The sequence below is a fragment of the Mya arenaria genome, chromosome 9, assembly GCF_026914265.1.
Source record: "Mya arenaria isolate MELC-2E11 chromosome 9, ASM2691426v1".
NCBI lineage: Eukaryota > Metazoa > Mollusca > Bivalvia > Myida > Myidae > Mya > Mya arenaria.
In genome coordinates, this window is record NC_069130.1 from 49,013,851 (window position 1) to 49,038,451 (window position 24,601).

General features: G+C 37.2%; 3 protein-coding genes across 3 annotated transcripts; all 3 read right to left on the reverse strand.

Annotated features, from left to right (window-relative positions):
* Positions 1-19: 19 nt before the first annotated feature.
* LOC128246412 (uncharacterized) lies at positions 20-4,267 on the reverse strand. The gene is made up of 3 exons (XM_052964601.1): positions 3,731-4,267; positions 2,871-3,077; positions 20-1,209 (listed from the first exon to the last, which is right to left on the reverse strand). Exons 1-3 carry the CDS (start codon positions 3,951-3,953, stop codon positions 185-187), a joined length of 1,455 nt encoding a protein of 484 aa, XP_052820561.1. The 5' UTR covers positions 3,954-4,267; the 3' UTR covers positions 20-184.
* Positions 4,268-7,480: 3,213 nt separating this feature from the next.
* On the reverse strand, positions 7,481-10,365 carry LOC128245510 (glyoxylate reductase/hydroxypyruvate reductase-like). The gene is made up of 3 exons (XM_052963703.1): positions 10,066-10,365; positions 8,798-8,968; positions 7,481-8,454 (listed from the first exon to the last, which is right to left on the reverse strand). The coding sequence occupies exons 1-3, from the start codon at positions 10,262-10,264 to the stop codon at positions 7,886-7,888; spliced, it is 939 nt and encodes a 312-aa protein (XP_052819663.1). The 5' UTR covers positions 10,265-10,365; the 3' UTR covers positions 7,481-7,885.
* An 800-nt stretch (positions 10,366-11,165) lies between these two features.
* LOC128246840 (glyoxylate reductase/hydroxypyruvate reductase-like) lies at positions 11,166-22,274 on the reverse strand. The gene is made up of 3 exons (XM_052965319.1): positions 21,597-22,274; positions 15,423-15,596; positions 11,166-14,404 (listed from the first exon to the last, which is right to left on the reverse strand). Exons 1-3 carry the CDS (start codon positions 21,850-21,852, stop codon positions 13,725-13,727), a joined length of 1,110 nt encoding a protein of 369 aa, XP_052821279.1. The 5' UTR covers positions 21,853-22,274; the 3' UTR covers positions 11,166-13,724.
* Between the last annotated feature and the right edge of the window lie 2,327 nt (positions 22,275-24,601).

A 24,601-nucleotide genomic window follows, 5' to 3' on the forward strand; every position in this document is an offset into this window, starting at 1 on the left:
ACCATTTATTGAACTTAATTTAAAACATGAACAGTAATAATCTCAAAATAATTACCATGTTTGTTTTTAACTTTAAATAGGAGTGGAGCCTCGAAATAAATTTGTATATCACAGAACACATATTTATTGCACTAAAAATAACAAGTAAAAAAAAAAGATATGAAAATTGAATTGCGTTTTATATCTAGCCAGCCGACTGGTCATTCATGTTCTTGTATTTCTTTGTCTCTTTGTATCGTTTTAATTCCGATTCTAATATCCCAGCGTTAAACAAAGTGGCGCAGGCACTCAACACCGCCATCATGGTGAAACTCCAAGTAAAACACTTCAGTCCGTGACAGACAGTTTGTCCCGTAAACCCAATACTGCTGTCGTAAATCCAGCCAAAAACCCGTTGGAAAAGCAAGCCCCCGAACGCATTTCCTATCATTATCATACCCCAGTTCCGGCCGAAATATTTCATCCCGTAAAATTCGCTCAGCATCGTAGGGGTAAGGCACCAGAGCGCCCCGTTTGGCATTCCTATTCCAATAAGTGCAAGGACCAACACTGAAAGGTTGTTTGACCAAAATATGCATATTGTCATCACAGTTGTTTGAAAGATATTGAAGGCGAATAAAACTGCGATTCGTGGGACTTTGTGAACTAAGGCGTCGGATAAAAATCCAGCGATAAATTTTGAAATCACTCCAAAAATTGGATTCAGTGTTGTGAAAAGAGTACTGTAGTGTTCAAGTCTGTAGGATTTCAGGTAAGCCGTAATGTTTGTTTGAAACGTCAGTTGGAGGCCCGCGCAGAAAATGTACCCCCAGAACAAGAACTGAAAGTCCCAGTTTTTAAAAAGTTTCAGCCCCGTCAAATCGCCCTCCCTTGGCGGAACGTTCGATACGTTTTCATTATCCACATGCGTCATATCCTTAAACTGCTCCTCATTCTCAATATATGGCACATTCTTCAATAAAAACACGCCCAACAGACCAATTACACCAAAGCTAATCGCTGACGTCAGATAAAACCCTTTCAAATCCTGGTTCTGCTCGTCCGTTTCGTGGCCATGTTTAAACAAAACTCCATAAAGAAGAGAGATCAGGGCCGGGCCAGCGCTAAAAGAAGCGTCAAGAAGACCTATGACCTTCCCGCGGTGTTTCGGATGGAAATTATTCATGTTGGTTGTTAGCGACGCCATGTACATGAGGATGGCTCCAAAACCTGAAACACGATGAGCATATTTAAGTTCCATCGGCAATTAAAAAGTTGGAAAGTACATGCTTGTCTTTTGAGTTGCTACTCAATCGGGCACACCGCTATATGCTATCTAAGTGTGACCTTGGCCTTTGACCAAAGTGCTTTGGTCATGTGAGTGACACATCCAGTGTGTGTATACCAAGTGATAAAGTACGTGCTACTTCGGAAGGCAACATTTTGCTTAAAATGAAGGCTGAAAACAAAGATAACTTTTCTTTTTCTTCGCCAATTGAAATGAAACAAAAGGCAGCCTATGCCGCTTAACGAGCCCCACCTTCATTTTGATACCGGAGTTTGATTAGGTGATTTCTTCAAAACTTCAACAAACCTTTTTTTTCCAAAATAATGTTTTGACTGTGCTCCATCAGGCTTTCGACGTAGCAAATTTTAAATAAAAAACGTTGTAAACAAACACTGACATCTCAGTGATTTACTATTACGTGTTAATCCAACCTTTCATTTGCCATAATAAGATCAGGGTTTCTTATGCATCATTCATGGGATTTTTTTTAAATGGGGGTAGGGGCGTGGTCAAAGGGGTGTGTCAAAACAACGCACCCTGTCCCTGTGGCCTAGATTTGACCTTGGCAGGGCGACGTTTTAGTCTGACGACGCCCTATGATTTCAGACAAAGTTATTCCTTGTGTCGGCCTGACAGAACGGGCAATGTATGATTAAAACATATGGGCCGATTGTTCAGAATGTTTTGATAGGTAACACCGTTGTCAAATCGTTATTGCTGTGGAAATTTAAAACTGAAAAGATACACTTGTGAGCTCATGTGTTTCTACAAAAAGGAAGTGTACTTGTTAATGTTAAATACGTAAGCGCATCATCTCACATATCACCTTTAAAGCTGCACTCTCACAGATTACAGTTTTTACAACTTTTTTATTTTTTGTCTTTGAAAGAGCAAATTTTTGCGTAAATATTTGCAAACCAATGATAAAAGATTGCTGACAAAAGATCGGATCGCAGATTTTCATATTTCGGTTCGAAAATTACTGTTTTATGGCTTAAACCGTAACGGTTTAAGAAAAATGCAAAAAACATAAATTTTTGAACTGAAAACAAAAATCTGCGATCTAATTTTTTGTCAGCAGTCTTATTTTATTGGTTTCCGTGCATTTTCGCAAAAAATGGCTCGTTCCAAGACAAAAAATAAAAAAGTTGTAAAAACGGTATATCTGTGAGAGTGCAGCTTTAAAAGTTTTCAAACGTGAACGATCGGCCCATTGTCTCCCAAGTGTTAAAGCCACACTCTTAATCAAAATCAATACATACACATGTATAACAAACATAAATTCTGAGTGATCAACTTTTAACTTCTTACTAAATAATGCATGTATGGAAAATATTAATTACTGATAGCAAGGGTTTAACCGTGTATTCAATAGCTGAAAACACAAAACTATCGTCTTATAACTCGGTACCCTTCATAAGAACCAATGTTTTAGATATTTATTCATCCTTTTTGATATATTAAAGCAATTGTATTAATTGTGGTAAATCTTATTTGTGAGTAAGAGTGAATCTTTAACACTGATGGGTTTTTTTTCACGTTAACAAACGTGCATGAACGATCGACCCAATGTTGTTTAAAAGCGTTACTACAATGTACTAACCGGCAATAAAGAAGAAAATATACTGAAGCCATGCGTGACTATGATAGAAATCCACACTGAATCGGGTGGACCATAGCAACATAAAGCCGCCTGTTGATACGCACATAGCAGCTATTGATGTCACACGAGCACCTGCTTTCTCTGCTAGGAAACCCGCTGGAAACCCGAATGAAATTCCAAAGTTGCCCATGGATGCGAACATCTCAACTGAAAATGATGGTGTTTACTTAAGTTCCGATACAATCAAAGCTGATCTGAAATATAGGGCATCATATGCCGGATACCTGCGGGCCTGGTACGTTTAGGTGGCTACCCGAGTATAAGTTTAGTTCCCAGTTCCTGACCAATAGAGCAATGCCATTTATTATGGGATGATTTGTGGTGTTTAACGTCGGCCTTGTCGTCTGCTGTTGAAGTTAACAAATATAAGGTGTTTCTTTTCCATGTATAATTTGATAGATGACGTTCCCAAACATATCTGACTAAGCTTCCCTCAAAAAGACGGCATTTTGTATTTTTATACGACAAACGAAAAAACATTCCAAACTGTACCCGGTTATCCATGGTTTCTACAGGTTCATGCCTATATACAGTGTAAGCATTTACATAATATAGTTTGACGTGTTATGTATACTCCCTAAATAAACGTACGTCATATGATCGTAACGACATACGGCAATAGGCTGCTTTAATAATCTGCCGACTAAGGCAGTTTAATAAAATGTTATTAAACCTAAAGAGATAAAGTGGATTTAATTCTCATTATCATATTAATGAATACACGTACATTCATTTGACAACATAGAACGCAAAAGATACAAATGGTATAAATATTGTGTTAAATAACAAAATCAACTCACTGTCCGATTGGCTATACTTAAACGTCTGCTTGACGGCATTTGCGTACGCGTTAAACGCGTAAATAGATCCCGCAATGGCCATTCCTAGGCAGCCGATTACCAAGGAAACCACGCGCATCCCTTTCACGCCCATCTTATCCGGTGTCGTCTGCCAATACTTCCCGGAAATGACCCCTAGTTCGATTTCACACTGGGGCGTGTTTGATTGAGAGCGAGTTGGCATTCTTCATCGCTGGTGACGTAATGATGATTAAAATTAGTTAAAATGTGTTTATTCTTAACACGTTATTGTATGCTCGTCTATTGTCATATGAGCATCTGTTACGTCACACACTGTTACCCGAATTCATTCAATTACAGATTTTACTTTTTCTAGTCCGAGCGTCACTAACGTTATGGTCCGATTGGTTAAACCCCTATATTGTATCACCATTAAATGCCGAGTTACAATCAAAACCGTTTAACATATGTTCGTTCGAGTTTCAGCAAAGGAGAATTTTACATCATTCGGCAATGTGTCATATCACGAGTTTTCTAATATCGTGTCGGTACATGTACTAATAAATCTATTATCTAAAACCGTATCACTTGATGGTACATTTATTTTTTAGGCCACAGTAAAAAAAATACTTTGTTCGGCGTCTCCCGTTAGAGAGTTTTTATTATTCATATAAAGATTGCACATGTTATAATTTGTGAAGTCGTCGGCAAGTTGAGTTATGTAGTGGTACATATTTATCCATCGTCGGACACTCCCGGTACACTTCTACGCTATGTGTATCATTATGAAGTGTAACGGAAAATGTACCGTGGTTGCCGACGATATTTGTCAAATCAGGGCTCTCTCCCGGCTCAAGAGGAATAAGGCAGATCTCCTTCCTAAAGTGAAATTTTGCCAAAAAAGGGAACTTTGAATATAATTATACAAATATACCCCCCCCCCCCCACACACACACAAACCTGGATCTGGTAGTGGTTTATTATAAAGAAATCAATTGCAATACAGAGAGAGACTAGGAAATTGACGTGTGACATGCAAACCTTCCAAGGGTCCTCTTTCCAGTGTGTGTATACCACGTGATGAATTACGTCATATATGCTACGTCGGAAGGCAATATTTTGCTTAAAATAAAGACTTAAATCAAAGATATCTTATCGCTTACTACACCATTTAAAATGAAACAAAGGTCAGTCTATGCCGCTTCAAGAGCCCCACATTTGTTTTATAACCGGAGTTTGATAAGGTGATTAGTTTCATCAAACACTTTGACAAACCTGTTTCCAAAACAATGTTTTGACAGTGCTTCGTCAGACGGCCGTATCGTGAAAAGGTTTGTCGAAGTGTTATAAGAAACTAAACTTTCAATCAAAATTTGGTAAAAGACCGAAGGCGGGGCTCCGTAAACGGCATAGACTGCGCTATGTTTCATTTAAAATGGTAAAGATATGGAAAAGTTATCATTGCTTTAAGTCTTCAATCGAAGCAAAATATTGCCTTCTGACGTAGCATTTATGACGCAATTTATCACGTGGTATACACACACTGCTTTCGTGCGGGCAACTTTAAGAATTAGTTGAGTGAAAAGTTATGTCTGATAGAGTTCTCCTTTGGCCTCACCGGTTGTCAATTATGTTCTCCTGTTTTGGTTTACATATGTAAATAAAGCGGTTAGGAAATAAGAAAAAAACCTACCTGCCTCCGATCACCTAAAGATGTGGGTAGAAAAACACAAAAACAAATTATTTATTTACTGTAGCCTGATGTTGAAATAAGTAAATGTATATGAGGTAGTTTTGAATGTCGCGTGATAACAACTTCATGGTTGGCACAAAACTTTTAAACCAGGATATAAACTCTTCCTCTTAGCGGTTCCATGAATTTTTTTACTGATGTTATCATATACGGACATAATTACAATAAATAGCCATTCTAGTGAAATCCCTGATATAAGTGGATCAATGTTGGCCAGTATGGAGAATCGCTCAAATATTAAAACAATGGTATTATGCTTCATATATACCGGATAAAGTGAAGTTGATTTTTTGAAAACAAAGCAATATTTTATATGTCAACTAAAACCGCATATTAGGCAGTCATATGAAGTAAAGACTCCTCGTAGCTTTCCACGCTCACGTTATTCAAGCATGATGATGTACCTGTCAATATTGTCAAGCAGCGGGGAATGAGGGTCGGGGTGCGACGTACACACATACAGGGGCTTTTTGACAAACTGCACATTTTGTTGTTTAAAGATCGTCACCTTAGTGCAATAACTCTATAACTGCATATAGAAATATAAGCAGATATTGAGTTCTTGCACTAAGGTGACGAGATGCACTCTTACTCCCAAATAAGATGTACTATCATAAATACAATTGTTTTAATTTACCCGAAAGGATGAATAAATGTCGAAAACAATGGTTCTGATGAATGATACCGTGTTTGATTTCTACCTTATGATACCATAGTTGATCACTGTAAATCTCTTTGGACCCACCACAGTGTGTGTATACCACGTGATAAATTGCGTCATAAATGCTACGTCGGAAGGCAATATTTTTATTTGAAAAAAAGACTTTTAACAAAGATAACTTCACTATTTCTTCACCATTTTAAATGAAACATAGCGCAGTCTACGCCGCTTACGGAGCCCCACCTTCGGTCTTTTACCAAAATTTGATAGAGAGTTTAGTTTCTTAAAACACTTCGTTAAACCTTTTCACAATACGGCCGTCTGACGGAGCACTGTCAAAACATTATTTTGGAAACAGATTTGTCGAAGTGTTTGATAAAAGTAATGACCTCATCAAATTTTGGTAATAAAAAAATGCGGGGCTCTTTAGGCGGTATAGCCTGCCCTATGTTGCATTTAAAATGGTGTTGTAAATGAAAAGTTATTTTTGATTTAAGTCTTCATTTAAAGCAAATATTTGCCTTCCGACGTAGCATATATGACGTAATTTATCACGACTATACACACACACACTGCAACAGTCATTTAATTGCTGAAAACGCACAAATACTAAATGACTGGTTACGTGCAGTGCACGGTTACAGTCGTGTTATCAGTAATATATATCACTCAAAATGTATGTTGGTAAAAAAATGTATATATATTGATTTTAAATACTCTAAATCCCACTATGGAAGTGGGGATTTCTTCTAAATCCCCTGGGGTCGGTTTTTTTTACTTATATCCTATATGTTAAAGTTTTAAAACGACGGTGACGGTACCATTGCCTTTCTCTGATCGTTGGTGGCGGGACCCGCCCCGCCCACTCAAATTGAACACGCGAACTTTTCATGTCAATAAAGTTTAGTTTAAACTTATTTATTAAACAACGACTGTGAAACAAGTTATTACAACATTATATTATTCACTCTCACTAGCACGATTTTATGCGAGAGTGCGGACTTGTGTTGTGGGAGAAACCGGAAAACCCGGAGAAAACCCACTTGTCCGGCTTGGTGACCACAAACAAATTTCACATGTGAATAAAGTAGAGCAACTATAAAAAGCTAACTCCAGAATGCATTGTTTAAGACTACAAAAAGCCACAAGTGTCTTGGAGAGGCCCACCAAACCCTTAACAGTACGTATGAGCTCCATTTACTTTCGCGGTCCATGGGGATGGGGCACCCCCTAAACACCAATCTTGGACCCGCCCCTACATGACAACAACTCATTTTTTTTCAGTTGTTTACTTTGAAAAGAAAAACAACCGAACCAATAAAAAGCAAACGCTTACTTTCATATATCGGGGTTTATTCCTGCGCTGTTGTTTATACTGCACAAACTCAAAAATAATTTCTCAGCAACACAAGCAAATTCACATGATACTAACAAATGATACATAACGAACTGAAAAACAACAGCTACAGGTGCAGTATTAATGCAATTGTACTAGAAAATAAAGCACTCTGTCCAAAGCGCATAAACGAATCACTTCATGGCTAGATACTTCGCCCGCTTTCAAACAATGTATTTAGTTCTCAGAACTAATTTTTAAACAATGAAGATATATGACCGATTATGAAAGATTAAAATATAATTGTACAGGTAGTTATATGACTATTTGCAGTTGCACAGAGGATCATACACAGTACACGATTAAACATGACATGGTGACATTTTTCTTTACAATAAGAACGATTTAGTGAACCAACATGGCGACAATGTTTTTGGCGGTGTTGATACACATTGCGTCACGGGCTTCCACCGTATTGGTTCCCATGTGAGGCAAAATCACGCACCTGCTACACCCCATCAGCGGATGATTGGTCGGGAGAGGTTCTGGGTCAGTGACGTCAAGACCTGCTCCACCAATCGTATTGTTCTTTAAAGCTTCGTACAAATCGTCCTGATTTATTATCTGTCCACGTGACGTATTGATAATAACAGCAGAACTTTTCATTTTCTCGAAGACAGCTTTGTTGAATTTCCCCTTAGTTTGGGCGTTTACAGCACAACAGATACATATTATGTCTGACTCTTTCAGCAATTCATCAAACTCCACCCTAGTCGCAATCCCGTCAGAGTAGCTAGCCTCAAAGATGTCGCTATAGATGATCTTGCTGACCCCAAAGGGCTTCATGCGACGGGCGATCCCGAAGCCCACACGTCCAAACCCGAAGATGCCGAGGGTTTTGCCCATAGAGACGTTACCAAGCATCCACATAGGCTTCCAGGGGCCGGACGTCCCGTCTCGTAGGGCAAGATAACCTGAAATTATAAAAGATACTTGTCATACTATTTTGAGTAGTCCATGTGTCCTTGTGGTCGCTGATTGACCTTCGTGTTAAAATGTTAATCCGATGCTGACTTCCTTATCATGCAATTTAATGTTCATAAAAATATAAAGATGGTCACTAGATTTGTAAACAGAAATAATAATTATGTTGTTTTTTTCTCATGATTTGTTTTAATATCTGGATATGGTTTTGTTTCTTCGAGCAGACGAGCAAATTAATGATGCCACTTCCCTTTTTAAACACACATTCTTTGTAATAAGGACTATACAAGTTCTTTAAACATCGTCAAATAACGTTCTGTACACTAAACCCACCTTCTGCCAAGCGCCTGGTTGTCATGAGCAGTAGCGCCACAGAAAGCTCGGCGGCGCTGTCAGACGCCACGTCCGGCGTCGTAGCCACGTAAATCTGGCGTTTTTTACATTCTGGAACGTTGATGTGGTCGTCGCCAACCGACATCGTGCCGATAACTTTGAGATTTGTTCCTGAAAAGGTAAGGAGATTAAACAGTAAAGAACACTCGTTACGATTGGAAACTATGTGATAAACGTGAATGATTTCCCTTCTGAATGGCTAGTCCAAATGATTGTACGTTGACGTTTTTTTTCTTTACGATTTTTGCTATGGCAAATCCTGGGATTGGAAGAATCCTGTATAACACGTCTATTATTATAGACTATCTGAAGGGCGAGAGAAAGAGGGCGAGGGACAGCTAACAATAGTTTCGTTGTTGCCACGAAATTCCGGTGACGCCTGGACTTGAGGACATTCGCGAGAAACGGACCAAAAACACTGCAACGATTTGTATAAAGGCTGCACTCTCACAGATTTACCGTTTTGACAACATTTGTATTTTTTGTCTTAGAATGAGCCAATGTTTGCGTAAATATCGGCAAACTAGTGATTTAAGACTGCTGACAAAAGCTCAGATTGCAGATTTTCATATTTACGTTCGAAAAATGACGTTATATGGCTTAAAGCGTTACTAACGGTTTAAGAAAAATGCAAAATTGAAAAACATCAATAGTTGAACTTAAATATGACCATCTGTGATCTATGTTTTTGTCAGCGGTCTTATATCACTGGTTTCCATGCATAAATTGGGGGGTCGTTCAAAGACAATAAAAAGTTGTCAAAACGTTTAATCTGTGAGAGTGCAGCTTTAAATGAACATATTCAACATTCAACATATTTCTCGAGTCGATCAATGTGGTGATATGGTTAGCCAACGGATGCATCTGTTATTGATGCCTGCCATGCGTCAAAGAATTAAAAAAAATCGTTACTACCTTGAAGGATTGGGTCGAGTTTGTAAGGATGCGAAACAAACAGGGGATGCTACACGTTAACTCTTCTAGTCTATGTTTCGCGGTGGTTGTTTCCCATTATTGCTTTAACAACTTTTGATATCAAAAAAAACATATTTCACTGAATTTAAATTATGATTTGATGGTGAAATGCAGAATTCCCAATTACATTCTTCACGTCAAGTATAGGTTATACGTCATGTACTGACCATGTTCATTCAATTATTTTAGATTTTAAATGGTATTGCTACAACTTGAATGAAATTATTACATACCGGCAGCCGTCAGAACATCAACATCAATTTTGTCGTTAATTGTACAGAATATCCCATCAATATCCTTGATTTTCTTCTTCAATTCATTAGGCGGAATGACGTCATCGCTATCCCAGACGTCAACGTTACAATTCTCACGTAATATATCCAGGCCAGATAAAGGCACTCTGCAAGTAACGAAAACCTTTGGTTTCGACATTGTTATAAATTTGTAATTGCCAAACTTAACTGTTAAATTCCAAATACCTCTTCTTATTCAACTTGCACAAAGCCTGTAGATACTTTTGGTTTAAGCAAGTTCAAGGTCACTACAGCTCGTGTCTATTTATAGGTGAAGGACATTCGTCGAGGGGTACCATTTTTAGAAGGTTATCAAATATGATAGTACAAACCATAAAGGCTAAAATTTAGTACACTGCACAATGGTGACTCGAAACAGAAATTCATTATGGGCGCTTTCCGCAGGAAATGTTTCATTTTTCAACAAATTGCATCACTCTGTATTGTTAAACATTATTTTATGATCGTCAATGACAATTTATGCGACATTTTCTCCTCCAATACGCCTCGTCTAGTATCGTGCAACTCCTTCCCGGATTTCCGGAGGTATTAATTGATTTGAGGCACCAAAAGGGAGGTTAAAAATACATCGAAGGGAAGTCACCCTGTATTGAAATATGATGCCTCAATTAAGATTAGCCTCCCTTAGACGCTTAAAAACTTAAAACCTCGACGCCAACTATTCACAGCGTTGAGATCATACACAAAAAAATCAAGAGCCCCGCAAAAGACGCAAAAGGGGGTAGGGGTATGAGGTGGGGGTTGGTCAACATTTTTTCCAGTAAGAGTTACATTGCTACCATAACGCATAGGTTATAGCCAAATTTTACGGCACCAAATCAATGATAAGATGTTTATTTATTCGAAAAAAGGTCTGTCTAATGATTTTTCTTTAAGTCATACATTCGCTGCCATACACTAGCTCCATTTTTTTAACATTTCATGGTTCTTGTTTTCAAATTCTTGGATGATGGCTCATGCATTTTCAGAAGGTTCCAGCTGACTGGTTTGGCAACGAATCAAAAGAAAACAACAAAATATTTGCAGACTAACCTTTATTGCAGTTATTTACAATTATAACAACTGAACACGCATGATTTATTAATGAAAAATCATTATCATATGCATCGACGGAATGGAAAACGTTCATGTATGAATAGAATTGGAATAAATGATATATGAAATTTTATTTGCATATTATGATAAACAAGAAGTGCACCCATTTCATATACATGTAGTAACAAAGTAACAAATTACAGCATAAAAAAGGTGCATTATAATTATTATATACATAAAATACCTACATTCATATGACGTCACATGTTAGCGTAACTGTAACATATTTTGGGAAATAATAATAAAAATGATTGTGAATTAACTCGTGGAAATGCATTGCAACATTGAATATAAATATTTCCGATGGGAGAAGAAGATATGATAAATATTTATTTTAAAATTCCACACTTAATTACATCAACGAAAAATGTTAACATAATTTCGTTTAACATTTCGAGATAGGGCACTATTTATTGTAACATAACATTTAAAGTACGTTAACAATTGGAGGGAAAAGAAAACAGAAAACAAACGTTTCTGTTTAAGAGCTTAGAGCTCTCGGTTAAGAACTTGGAGCTCATTTCGAGCTTAGAGCTCATATTTAAATCTCAAAGCTCGGCTATCAATCATTAATAACTGAAGTTCTTGAGAGTAATACTCAAAGAATCAACTATTCTCTAAAATTAAAATAAAACTTCACAAAAAATTGTTAAAATGAAACACCGGTTAAAAACAATTTTGATAATATAATTTGTCAGAAAAAGAACATGCAATATGCATGAATTATAATTGCTTTGTATGCATGTACATGTATACTTGTGTCTTACTGTATAACAGTATGACTTCTAAAATCATTATAAAAACATTAACATTATAAAATACAAGTTTTATACCAAAATCTTGGCCATAATTTTACAGAAGCACTTAAACAACAATACTTCAAATGTCTGAAAACGAATTTCATAATTTAAGAAAAACACAGACCTACATTAATATTCTTGGGACTGTCAGTTCCAGCTTATATTCATTTTGGATGACATTTCAAAAGTACAAATCTCTGAAGATTTTTGGCCATGGGAATAAAGATTAAGGACAGCGCCCACTTATATTTATAGCCATTCAAAAAGAACGCAACTCACATTTCTTGCATTAGAAATAAAGGTCTCAGACATCGCCTACTTATCATTTCTGACCCTTCAAAAGCACACATCTCAGATCATTGCCTGAAAAATAAAGGTTTGGACATCGCCCACTTATATTTTTTTTAAGTTAACAGCTTTCTCAGATTTAATCTGTAAACCAGTCAACTATTACTTTAAGCACACTTAACATAACCTGTTTATAATCATTGAACAATATCAACATCAGCAAATATCACACTACACTTCAATTTATCACCATGGAAACAGATTTGAAGTCACAAAACGTCATTAAACGTTCATGCCCTATATAGGCTTACAAAAAAGCTTCATTTTATTACTAGGCCTAAAAAAAAAAATTGTTTGGTTAGGGTTACATCCTTTTCAAAAATAGGTAGGGTAGGTAGGCATTTTTTATTTTTTATTTTTTTTTTATTAGGCTTTATATAAGAATATCATTTTCGTCATTGGAGAATGGTGTTAAAGTTATATTCTGTAGAAGCATTTAAGGTTTAAATTACATATTGAAAAGCAATTAAAAAATTATTTTTTTTTTTTTTTAGTTTTTGATTTTTTTTTCAAACTGACAATAAAAACGGTAGGGTCGGCGCCTATTCCGTAGGTAGGGTCGGGTAACCCGAACCAAATGTATTTTTTTTTAGGCCCTAGCATATATATGAATATACAGGATCGCTTGTTCAGAAATAAGTTAACAACGTTGTTAGCAGAATAGTTGTTAACTTTAACAGGTGAACTGTTTTATCATTTGTTCATACATTTAAATAAAACACGTACAGCTGAAGATGTTTTCTCGAACACTGTTAGAAATGCTGTAGATCACAAATGTGCATATAAATATTTTAGAGAAATAAAAAACAACGAAGATTTTAGCAACGTTGTTAAATTAGAAACTTCTGAACAACCAGCCCATATACTGTACTTAAACTTTTAAAGTAATCGCAGGCGGTATATAAAACGATATATATTTAAAGGCATGACTGGGGGTGTGTAACGAAGATGTACTTCTACTAAGTTATCACTCGACTATAAATACATCATCAGTCGTCAGATATATATATATACAGATCTAAAAGCAAGGATGATAAAACAAGTTTGCGCTTGCGTGGTATATATCATCTTTAAAGCAGTTCTACTTCACAAACACTTTGCACATTAAAAACAAATAAAAATACAATTCAAACATCTGTTTCCGATTTCACCAAAACAGGTTTTTGGAGCACTAAAACTTTTTCTGGAAATCGAAATAAGTCCCAGATAGATGATTTGACCTTCCCGTGTTATAAATTATCGTTTGACTTTTTATTTTAACCATTTTAAAGTCCATTTATACAGTTCGTACACGTTGGTGGAGTTTCCCCTAATTTTCGGACTTCCCACCACAGTTTACGTGGCCACCGGTTCAAGAAGCAGATGGTCGATGCGCTCCGGCTTACTGACGATACTGCTCTTTTGCTTCCGTTCAAATTCGAGTTCCTGTAGCGAGATCAAAATGGAGCGCACCAGGTCCGTCGCCAACTTCCGGCGCCCGTCCCATTTATAGCACTCCCTGTACGGCAAAAAGAAGCAGTTGTCAAGGCCGTCAAGCGGATGCCTGTTAGGAATGATGTCATATTCTCTGACGTCAAGACCCGCTGCCGCTATCTCGCCGTTACGTAACGCTTCGTACATGTCGGTGAAATCGGCAGAAAAGCGCTTTGTGGCGTCAAGTAAGATTGCTGACGACTTCATTCGCTTAAAAGAGTCTCTTTCAAAAGACATTATGGATTTGCCGTCCACTTTCATGTTCCAACACACACATATGACGTCACTCCTCGTTAAGAGTTCGTCACGTGACACAAACTCTGCATTAATAGTGACGTCATCGGCGTTCGGCTCGACGTCGGTATACAGGATTTTGGTCATACCGAGTTCCTTGAAGGCTTTGCCGACGGACAGACCGACGGATCCAAGGCCAAATATGCCGACGGTGCGGTTGCTCAGCTCGAGACAGAAGATATGGTCGGCCTTTAATGCTTGGATGATGTCTTTGGCTTGAAGAACTGTGTTCATATTGCACGAGGTTTCTGCAAAAGAACAATATTATAATGAATATACAATGTCATGAATAATTAGGCGTTATGAGACTACGGAGCGATATATTAAGTATAAGGAACAGCCTTTGGTTCTCTCCCAAAAACATCTGCCTTACTGTAGCCTATGTAGTACTTCTTTATCTATACTTACTCGTATGCCTTTCACTGTTGAGGTAATACCCCCCCCCCCCAACACACACCCCACGCCCGCCCCGACCAAGCCCTCGCGTCAGTGTTGGATGTAGGATATATTTAATCAAACTTTGGCATGATAACAAACGGTCGAACAACGGAAGACGTCGCCGAAATTTAAATGTGTAGCAAATGTACATATTTTCATTAAATATCAGCCCATGCACCGACCGATTTTTTTTCTTTAATCGGCCAAAATCTAGAATCACGTATTTCGTAATAGTATTTTTTTTTTGTATCACAATTTGTGTCACCGACAGAGTTTATCAAAGTAGGCCTTCGGATAGACGTGCAAAGTCCACCGTAATATTTAAAGATATCGAAAGATATCATTACATTTGTCAAAGCTTTTTGTTCGTCTGCAATGATATTTGATTAATTGACTGTCAAAGAGAACCAGACCCCGTGAAATAGACCAGATTAAAGCCTTGTTTCATAACACGATCTTACTAAAGCTAATTTGTCCAAAACAGGTTCACCATTAAATTTGAACAACGTTATATTAAAGATGTTTACGATTTATTCCTTCACCAAAATTCAGACGATTAAAACAAAGCTGCACTTTTAAGAGTATCAACCTGTAACCCCACCTTACCAGTATTTTAATGTTAAGACGAGCGTGCACGGCGCTCGTGTCAATGCATGTGATCTTTAATGTACAGAAATTACTGGGTAAACTGGTATAACGTCTGTAAACAGTTAGAAAGCATAAACTAAACGAATTTATTTAATGCCCTCCATTTATTTATGATGAACACAAAATATTAAAAATCGAAATAAAAATTAAAAAAAAAGTTGATCACAGAGGCAGACTTACTTCCGATCCATCTGGAAGCGGCTAACCGGAAGAGCGCGACCACCATCTGCGTGATGGCCTCTACAATCGGCGCGGCCGCCAGCGGGATCACCCGGATGTTCCGACGGCTGCATTCGGCAGTCTCAATGTGAGCAAGGTCACCGGACATCGTGGCCACGATCTTAAGAGTCTTGCCTGAAAAATAGAGAACACTGTTAACATTTGCGGCGAAACTGGAAGTGACATCACTGGATGTTCCAGCGACAACACACGGCCGTCTCTCTGAGAGCGGTGTCGTCGGACAAAGAGGATCTTTTTTTAATACAAAGAATTGTGTTACATGTACCATCGTCTTTGTCATTGTAGTTGCAAGATTTTAATGTCAATGTTGTGTTCCAAAGTCAAGCGTGCTGAATCAGGTACAGAACTTTATTTGTTTGTAGTTGGACGATTCTGGTCTACGCCAAGATGAACGTAAATGAGAGTATTTCAAGAACCAAACAGACATATTTGTATACATGACATGTCTATTATACAGTTTACTATAAGCGCAAGCAATGGCAGAACTAGCGCTCTAATCATGTGGATTCAGCCGCGTAATCGCGTATAAGCAGCTACGCGCCTGGCCAAGGGTAATTTTTAAACGGGGTAAAAATCAATGTAAAACCGGATTGAACAGGTGTTGCTATAAATATAGCAATACCACAGGTAAGAAGTGGTGCGAAACAAAATCAAGAGGTTTCTAGAACGGATTCTGGCAATGTGTGTGAAAAACATGTTACAAAGAGGTGAATCGCTTTGTTGTCGGCTAATATTAAATTAATCACTTTTTTGTAGACGCATTGTACCATTTTTTCTCATCAATATGCTTCCAGTAAAGCAGTTATTACTTGTTACTTAGATCATACGCCGGAGACCGGTGACCTCCAAATTGTTCCATGCCCTTGAATATAAGTGCATGAAGTTTATTACGATTATCAAGAGCAAACAAAGGACAATAAAAACAACATTAAAACTGTATTGAATGTATGCTCTTCTTTCATCTATTCAAGAGTACATCTCGAACAGGTGATCTGAACATAGCATTTTTATATAATTCTGCGTTTCTTTAAAATGCAGTTTTAAATGTGGTTTCCAGGTGTATAACTGTTATAATTCATACGAATAAAACCAGGGAATCTACGACGCTACTAATTAACAAGGATTCTTATAAATTTTAGCACTCCACGTTCAAACAAAAGAGGCTGACTTTGCATGGTCATTTGCAGGTCAAAGCTGACCAAACTCACTGGCCGGTGACTGTCCATATAAGTGGCATTGGCAGTGATCAAATTGTCACAATCATGATAAAGCAAACTATCATAGAGTTTTCAAAAACAGTTGACTGACCGGCATAGTGGTTATCTATAATTTGTCTAATTACCCGGAAAGAGAATTTTGGCATCCATCACGGTTATTGTGGTTGAATGACTTATAATCATAACAGATCTCTGACCAGTAGTAACATTATATATTCATGCCGTAAATACAATGACAAAAGGTTGTCGAAGAATGATGTTTAGCCATCTGACACGGTGCTTTAAACTGATTGCCCAACACAGAACGGAGCGGATCGAAGATCGTATCGCTTATTTAGGTCAATTCAATGAATGTCGTGTTTTCTTCAGTGCCTTTTTAGAGGCTTATCTCAAAAGAAAATTACATTGCGATAAATTATAATGATAAGCCAACGCTGCAGTTCATTAACCAGGTATATGATGTAGGTATCTATAATAACTTTTCAGAGGACATTGACCTTCAACTGTATGTAACGACATGTGTGATACAGTGCTTGAGATTGGTATGCACATTTGTTTTGATAAATTGCAATGCACTTATGTCTGGCAAGCACGGATAGAAAACCGAATAAAAACTGAGGGCTATGACTCATTGTCATAGGGGTGTATATTACGTTCTTTACAAGGTTTTCATGTACACGCATACATGTAAACCACTGTAACCATGGGTAATGGGTATACAGTCGACTCCCCTAAAAGTATTGCCAAACGGTCATTTGAACCATATGATAAATACGGAAGACTAAAAAATAATTTTCAATGTTTGCACCATTTTGAACATATTATTGCTGCGTATCATTATAAAAAAGCACCGATTCACTCTTCCTTGTTCCATAGCTTTTGACGATTGGTTAACAATCATAGTAGATATCATAACAATAGAAATGACATTTATACGCCCTTGGTCTGAAAAGGAGTGCTTTAAATTGCGTATGGGTAAACTATAAGTCAATCAAACAAATCACACGTCATTACCACACCTGTACTTCTTATTTTTTTTAAAAAACAAAATGATTAATGCACCCAATGGTCCAAAAAGACACAAGAACATTTTATTTTGAAAAATACTTGTTTGATGGTTATGATCTTTAATCAGATTTTATATATTCGTTCATTTAAAAACAAAATATATTTAAAGTTCGAAATGTCATTGTAACATTCATTTTTTTTTTCAAATCTGCCGTATATTTAATCATGTTAATCAGCAGACAGCCGTTTTAATCCGGAGAATCGGTATATTTAAACAGGAGCTGGGCTGTAGACAAAATATAACCTCGAACACGTATCCTGTTCAAGAGTTTTCAATATGCGTCCGTATCAAAACAAATAATATGCGAATGCGTCGCATGAAACCAATTATTTTGGTAAATTAAATAACAAAAATAAATTTACGACATATTTGAAGAAAAAAATCCCATGCTATCCCATTAGACAAAATATAATTTCGAGCACTAATATGCCTTATCCATTACTAACATCTAAAGGGACCAATTCCCTAAAATGTTGTAATGATTCACCAGTCTATACGTAATTTATACAAATGCTGGAATCTTCCTGTTGCCAGTGGTTCAATACGCATAGAATGTTATTGTGAATATAATACGAACGCGAAAGAACAGAAAAATCGGTTAATGTATCCGCAATCCAGTTCAAGGTTAGTAGGCTTTTTTTCAAAATAGCCTCGCACAGCATGTGAGCTATACGTTGTATGCAGAATTGCAATATTTCTATGAGTAATGAAAATAAAACGATCACCTAAATAACATAAAAAGAGAAAGTTATATTCATTATTCGTAAACAACAAAACAATAAAGACTTTGTCCCCTAAGCAGTAAGCTGGAAACGAAAATAAACTGAGGCAAATGCTCAATTTATGCAAACATAACAAACTGCATTCAATGTATTTATATGAAAAATCACGTTAAAAGCACACTTGCTGGATATGGCCCTGAAGAAAGTGCAGAAAAAAATGTTTGCTATATATGCTGACAATAGGCAAGGTCGAATAACAGTTTTGCATTTCGTCGGCAGATTATTATCTTATTACAACGATGCATTGCATTTCAAATACACTGCAGATAACTGCACATGGAATAGTATATATACATTTAGTGTGATGTCTCGGTTATTAGATTGCTGTAAACTGTTAATACTTCACGGCCTAAGAAGGGATTACATTTGGATCAACGCTAATCCCACCCTCATAACTAAAAACGCAAAAACACACAAAATTATATTCGCCGTCATCGGATTTTAATTGACCGGTACATGACTGTTTTGAAAACACACGAAATAATCTATCGTTGTCGCATTTTGAATATCGGTCAACTGTGTTGAAGTTGGTTAAATGCTCTTGGGATATTTAACCTTTTTGTCCCAAGATTACAGAAAATGCAATATAATTGACTTGGCCTTCACACTGGATGTTTGTACCGTTTATCCTCACGTTCACTGAGTAACGGCGGCAGATATGAGATCAACTAGAGTGTTTAGAGTGTTTATTTACATTTCTTGGTTCAAGGTCGGTCAAGATCGATGATCTATGAAGAATTCTATAAATGTTATAGTGCAAAAAGTATGTCTGTGATATTTGGATAAACAAATAAAGATAAATGAATATGTTTATAATTAGTACATGGCGTATGTAGCCATTTTGTTATGCGTATCAAGTTTCTTGTATCGGATGAAGTCGAAGGGGCGGTGGTATTTATAACATAATACTGTATTGGTTAAAGCCTGCAATGCTTTCAATTCAAGTTTAGTTATTTATACATATCAGAACACTTCACAATAGATACGTTAATTGTTTACACAATCTAGGTACATGTGGTCATACATGTGTCCATTTGACCAGTTAGTAAAGTCAGCCGATATACAAGTGGTCAGGCGATCTTCACTTACTTGAAAGACTTGTTTGTATAACAAGTGATTTTAAGGTCACTTAACAGTGGCATTTATAAACAGTGATGAAACACCGTCCTTCGCTGATGAAATAGCACCAATGTAACGTATGAGTAACGTCAGACGTCACAATCGCGTGCAAGACCTTCAATGATTGGAATTTGGCGTCGGCAGTTACCAAGTTTATATCTGACTTGACAGGAATGTTATTTATAGTAAAGACTTATAGAACTAACCGTACACGAACGGTGATGAAATATCATCCGTGAAGAGTATGTCTTAACGTCAGTAGTTTCGAAGATTGACAGGTTGCTAAGGAGGAAATTTTTTAAGTGTGTCACTGATGCAACAGCACGAGATGCTATCGGATTTACATCACTGCTCGCATTGTTTTGAAGAATGCGGTTAATAGAAAAACAACTTGAAATTTGGCAATAACAATGCATCATTCAAATATCAGACATGTTTATTTTGATTTCCATGTTGTGGAAACTTTAAACAGTGCATTATGTTTTAGGGGTATACATTAATTTACAATTAAAGCACAGCAACAACATACTTTTGAATCTATTTTTGCAAACATTTCTGTCAGAAAGGCATTATTTCTATTTTAAGCAAAAATAAATAAATGCAAACGTCATATCGTGATCCTTTTCAATATTGTTTTGGTAATTATGCGTACCAATATGAGATTTAATTTACATATACGTCCCTACATTTTCTTTCCCAAATTAGAACAGCAAATTGTTGAGTTACTGCAAAACAATCTGTTTATCTAAATGTTTGGGTCTGAATTGCCAGACAGGCCTAAAAATATCTAGGTCAAATTTTAGTTCGACCAGTTTAATGATCTAAAAATAGTGATGTTTTTCGTTACTCCGCTTTGTTTGTTTGCTAATTAATAAACAATGATAATGACCAAGAAAACATTCATATACACAACTTATTGTGATGTTATTGACTTATCAGTCTACCTGGCATTGAACGATTAAACCCCTATAAACACGATACAATGCCAAGGTTACTGATGTCCATGACGTTGGCAGCCTGGAAGCCTGGCAGCGTAAATAAGCACCTTACACACCAAAATAAAACAGATACAAAGGGAAGTGAGGGGTTTCAATCATTAATACGCAATACCTTTATACGCACGTTATTTAGTTGCCAAGATTCTTGCAGACCCAAACGAAAACAACCTAAGTGAGAGGTGTTTCAAAGAATAAAACGTGCTACTTGTATAAATGACAATGAGTCCGATGTTGTTCTTTTTACTGCGACTTGTTTTTTTAAGTTTACTGCGAAACCGCAAAACATTGTTCGAGACAAATGACAGAGCATCCGGGTGTACAACATCCGGTTAGGTGTGTTCGTGAGTCCATGTGTTAGATTTTTGTTAAACGTTCTGTCTCTAGGATTGGAGTCATAGATTTTTATACAGACATTCACTTTAACTAAAAGCCTGGTATTCAACGCCCATAAGCCCGTCACTCGAAATAATTGAGATATCTAATTTGATTCACAGGCGTTCGAATCGTTCTTGTTTTTAAAGCTGCACTCTCACAGATGGACAGTTTTGACTTTTTTGGCCTTAGAATGAGCATTTTTTTGCGTAAAGGTCTTGAAACCAGTGATAAAATATTTACATAAATACATATATAAGTTCTAAAATGCATGTTTAATGCCGAAAAATTCATTTTACATATAAAGCGTTAGGAACGCCTTTAGCCATGAAACTTCAATTTTCGAACGTAAATTAAAAACTTTGATCTGATATTTTGCCTCCAGCATTAAAGCACTGGTTTCCAATTATTTACGAAAAAGGTTCATTCCAAGACAAAATATAAAAATGTTGTCAAAATGGTCAATCTGTGAAAGTGCAGCTTTAAATGTGAACTTATTTACGGACGTACCAGATCGAGCCAAGCACCTGTGGTTTGTTCAGTGAAAAATGACCTACCAGCGGCATTTAGCACCTCTCGGTCAATCTTATCGGATGGCATACACACGAGCACGTCACATCCGGGCACGTTGACGAGCAGTTCCGTGCGGGGAGCGGGGTCGGGTGAGTCCCAGAAGCTCACGTTACACCGCCCGAGGAGCAGGTCCAGGGCCCGCTGTGGGAGCTGACGGGATATGTACACGCGCGGCCGGTACTGTAGCAGGCCGTTCGTGGGAGTCAGCTTTTTCGACACTTCCGTAGTTGATGACGTCATGTTCGCCGTTCTATGTTGCGATTTATAAAGTATTTTTAGTCGAGCGATGTATGTTTACAGTTTTTCACTTAATGATTTATGTTCCGTTTAAGCAAACCTTATATAACTGTACCGTTTATGGTCATCAGCAGATCTTTCGTGCCGCCGGCTTGTTGATATCTTTCGATTATATTTATAGTTATGTGCTGTTATCCAAGACTTGATCCCATGTACACGTCCTAAGCTATATACCAATCTTTAAGTCCACTTCCATCGCTATATGTCCCCTATTTCTTTCTAAATCACAACACCAACACAGACAAGACATGTGCACGACCTTTAAATCACTAGTAATGAACAAACTTTTAAACAGAAACCAACTTTTCTGCGGTTAAATCAAGGTATTCCTTCTTCTCCAACAGTTTCAGCAGATCTGAGCTAAACACAGCCGACCTGGTTTTATAAATAACCCAACTTCACGGTCGATGAACTCTGTCACAATGTATATCGATTTCTAGAGCTGTGCTGTCATCAGGCCACGGATAAATATTTATTGGATTGTCAGGGATTATAACTTTTTTTAAATAAGAATCGAGATATTTAAAATGTACTTATATTTATTGATTAAATGTAGCATGGTTTAAACAACGTTATCATTTAAATCTGACTAAATATAACGTCGATAGAGAATGCCTGACTATTGCATCATATTTGTCAAGGAATGCATCCTCTAACATCAAGCGTTAACTAGATCTGAGGCTGACATACCCCCCCCCAGCCCCCAGCGGCCCTCCGTTAGTTCGATATACAGGGTTTTTTAAGGAGCATCCGTGTGGTACGCAGTACGCTGAAACTCATGCAATACTTGGCATGCAGATTTGCAAAATAGATGAGTATTTTCATTAATTACGCAGTCTACGGGTGGAAATGAATGAATATTCGGTACGCCGGGGGGTTGGTGGGGGGTGTGGGTTACAGCCTTTTATAAACGATTCCCCGTAGAGACGGAATCATGGGTGTCAACCCGCGTTAGAAGAGGTGTCATTTAGAATCGCATCTTAGAAAGTACGCAGCCTTCCCAACGAATACGAATAATGACTGAGTCAATTAGGGCTTAAGGTCGTTCCCAAGGAAAGATTTAGCCATATCAGTCTGAAATTGCGCATTCAAATGCATTTTTTTTTTCGTTTTGTTTCTCCAATATTGACATAAAAAAGTAATGTAAACTTGAACCCGGATGCGCTGTGCTCCCGGGGTAATAATTGCCCTGCACTCTTCTAAAACCATCCGACCGAATTCGCTATATAAGTACACGATATCGTTTTGTTAAAGGTTTAATTTCTCCACTTTTAATAATAGTAACAAGTGGGCGAGTAAGACATGACGATCATGTTTCATCATACCCGGATATACCAGTTTAAGGCTGTTTTTGTTACAAAATTATGCTACGTAATCATTTGAAATTAGCTTCCCTTACATATTTATTTATTTATTTACCATAATATTCGTATTATATTTTTACATTTTAATACTAGGTCATCCGTTCAGAATATTCCGAATGTAAACACTTTGAAATCTCGGTGAGAGAACGCTTAAAAGCACAGTTATACATCATTTATTGAGAACCAAAGGGGCTTATCTGCCTTATGGTTTCATATGTAAATAGGCCCTTGTGGCATTAATGGGGAGATATTCGTAATATCATAAAGTAACACGTTTATCCATCCTGTAACATATTGCGCAGATTTGTTTTCAAACAACGTCTATAACTTGGATGTTTCTGGGTCATGGGCGCAAGTAGTACATACATGTTTTGTCCGACTTAAAGACAGGTGATCGTAATTGAAACCGTTGGTGCTCTTAAAGCTGCACTCTCACAGATTGACAGTTTTGACATTTTCTAGAAAAATGTCTCAGAATCAGGTTATTTTTTCACCAATGCCTTCAAATCAGTCATGCAAGGACAACTCACGATAGCACAGATCAAAATTGTTTGGAAAAGAAATCATGAAACAGTTTTTTTTCTGAAAGCGTTAACATAGTTTTTAGCCATAAAACATCAGTTTTCGAACGTAGGGTTGGGAAAAATTGCGATCTGATCTTTTGTCAGCAGTCTTATATCACTGGTTTCCACACATTAACGCCAAAAAATGGCTCATTCCAAGAAAAAGTTGTCAATCTGCTGAGAATGCAGCTTTGAAACGTGACATCTTCTAACCACTTAAACGTATACTTTATATAAACAATAATAAGTACACAAACGCTTTAAAATGCATTTACATGGATATATTTGCAAATTGTCAAAGTATAAAAAACGTATATACGTCTACTTCCGCTTCAAATCAAGTTACGCCCATTAAACACGACCTTTTTACCCGTTCGAGTATTTGGTTGCTGATGTCTGCAAGCGAAGCCCCAGCGAGGAGTGCATTGTTCATGAGAGGAGTGCAACTGATTAACGTCTCTACTAGAGCAGTGAGATATCTTGTACTGTGTATCCACTACGGTATTGAACTATACACCAGATGTCGAATGCAAAATAATAATATCATTTTATAGGTTGTGTACTTACAATGTCAATTAACCTACTACTTCAGAGTGCTTAGAAAAACTATTACTTTCTTCTCGGTTGTACCAGATATATGAGAGATTGCGAAACATTACTGGATCTGGGCCGAATATGGAAGCGTATATTTTACATGCCCATGATGTGATCATGTAGTCGTGTCCACTTCCATTTGTTATGGAAGCGTATATTGTATGTACCCAT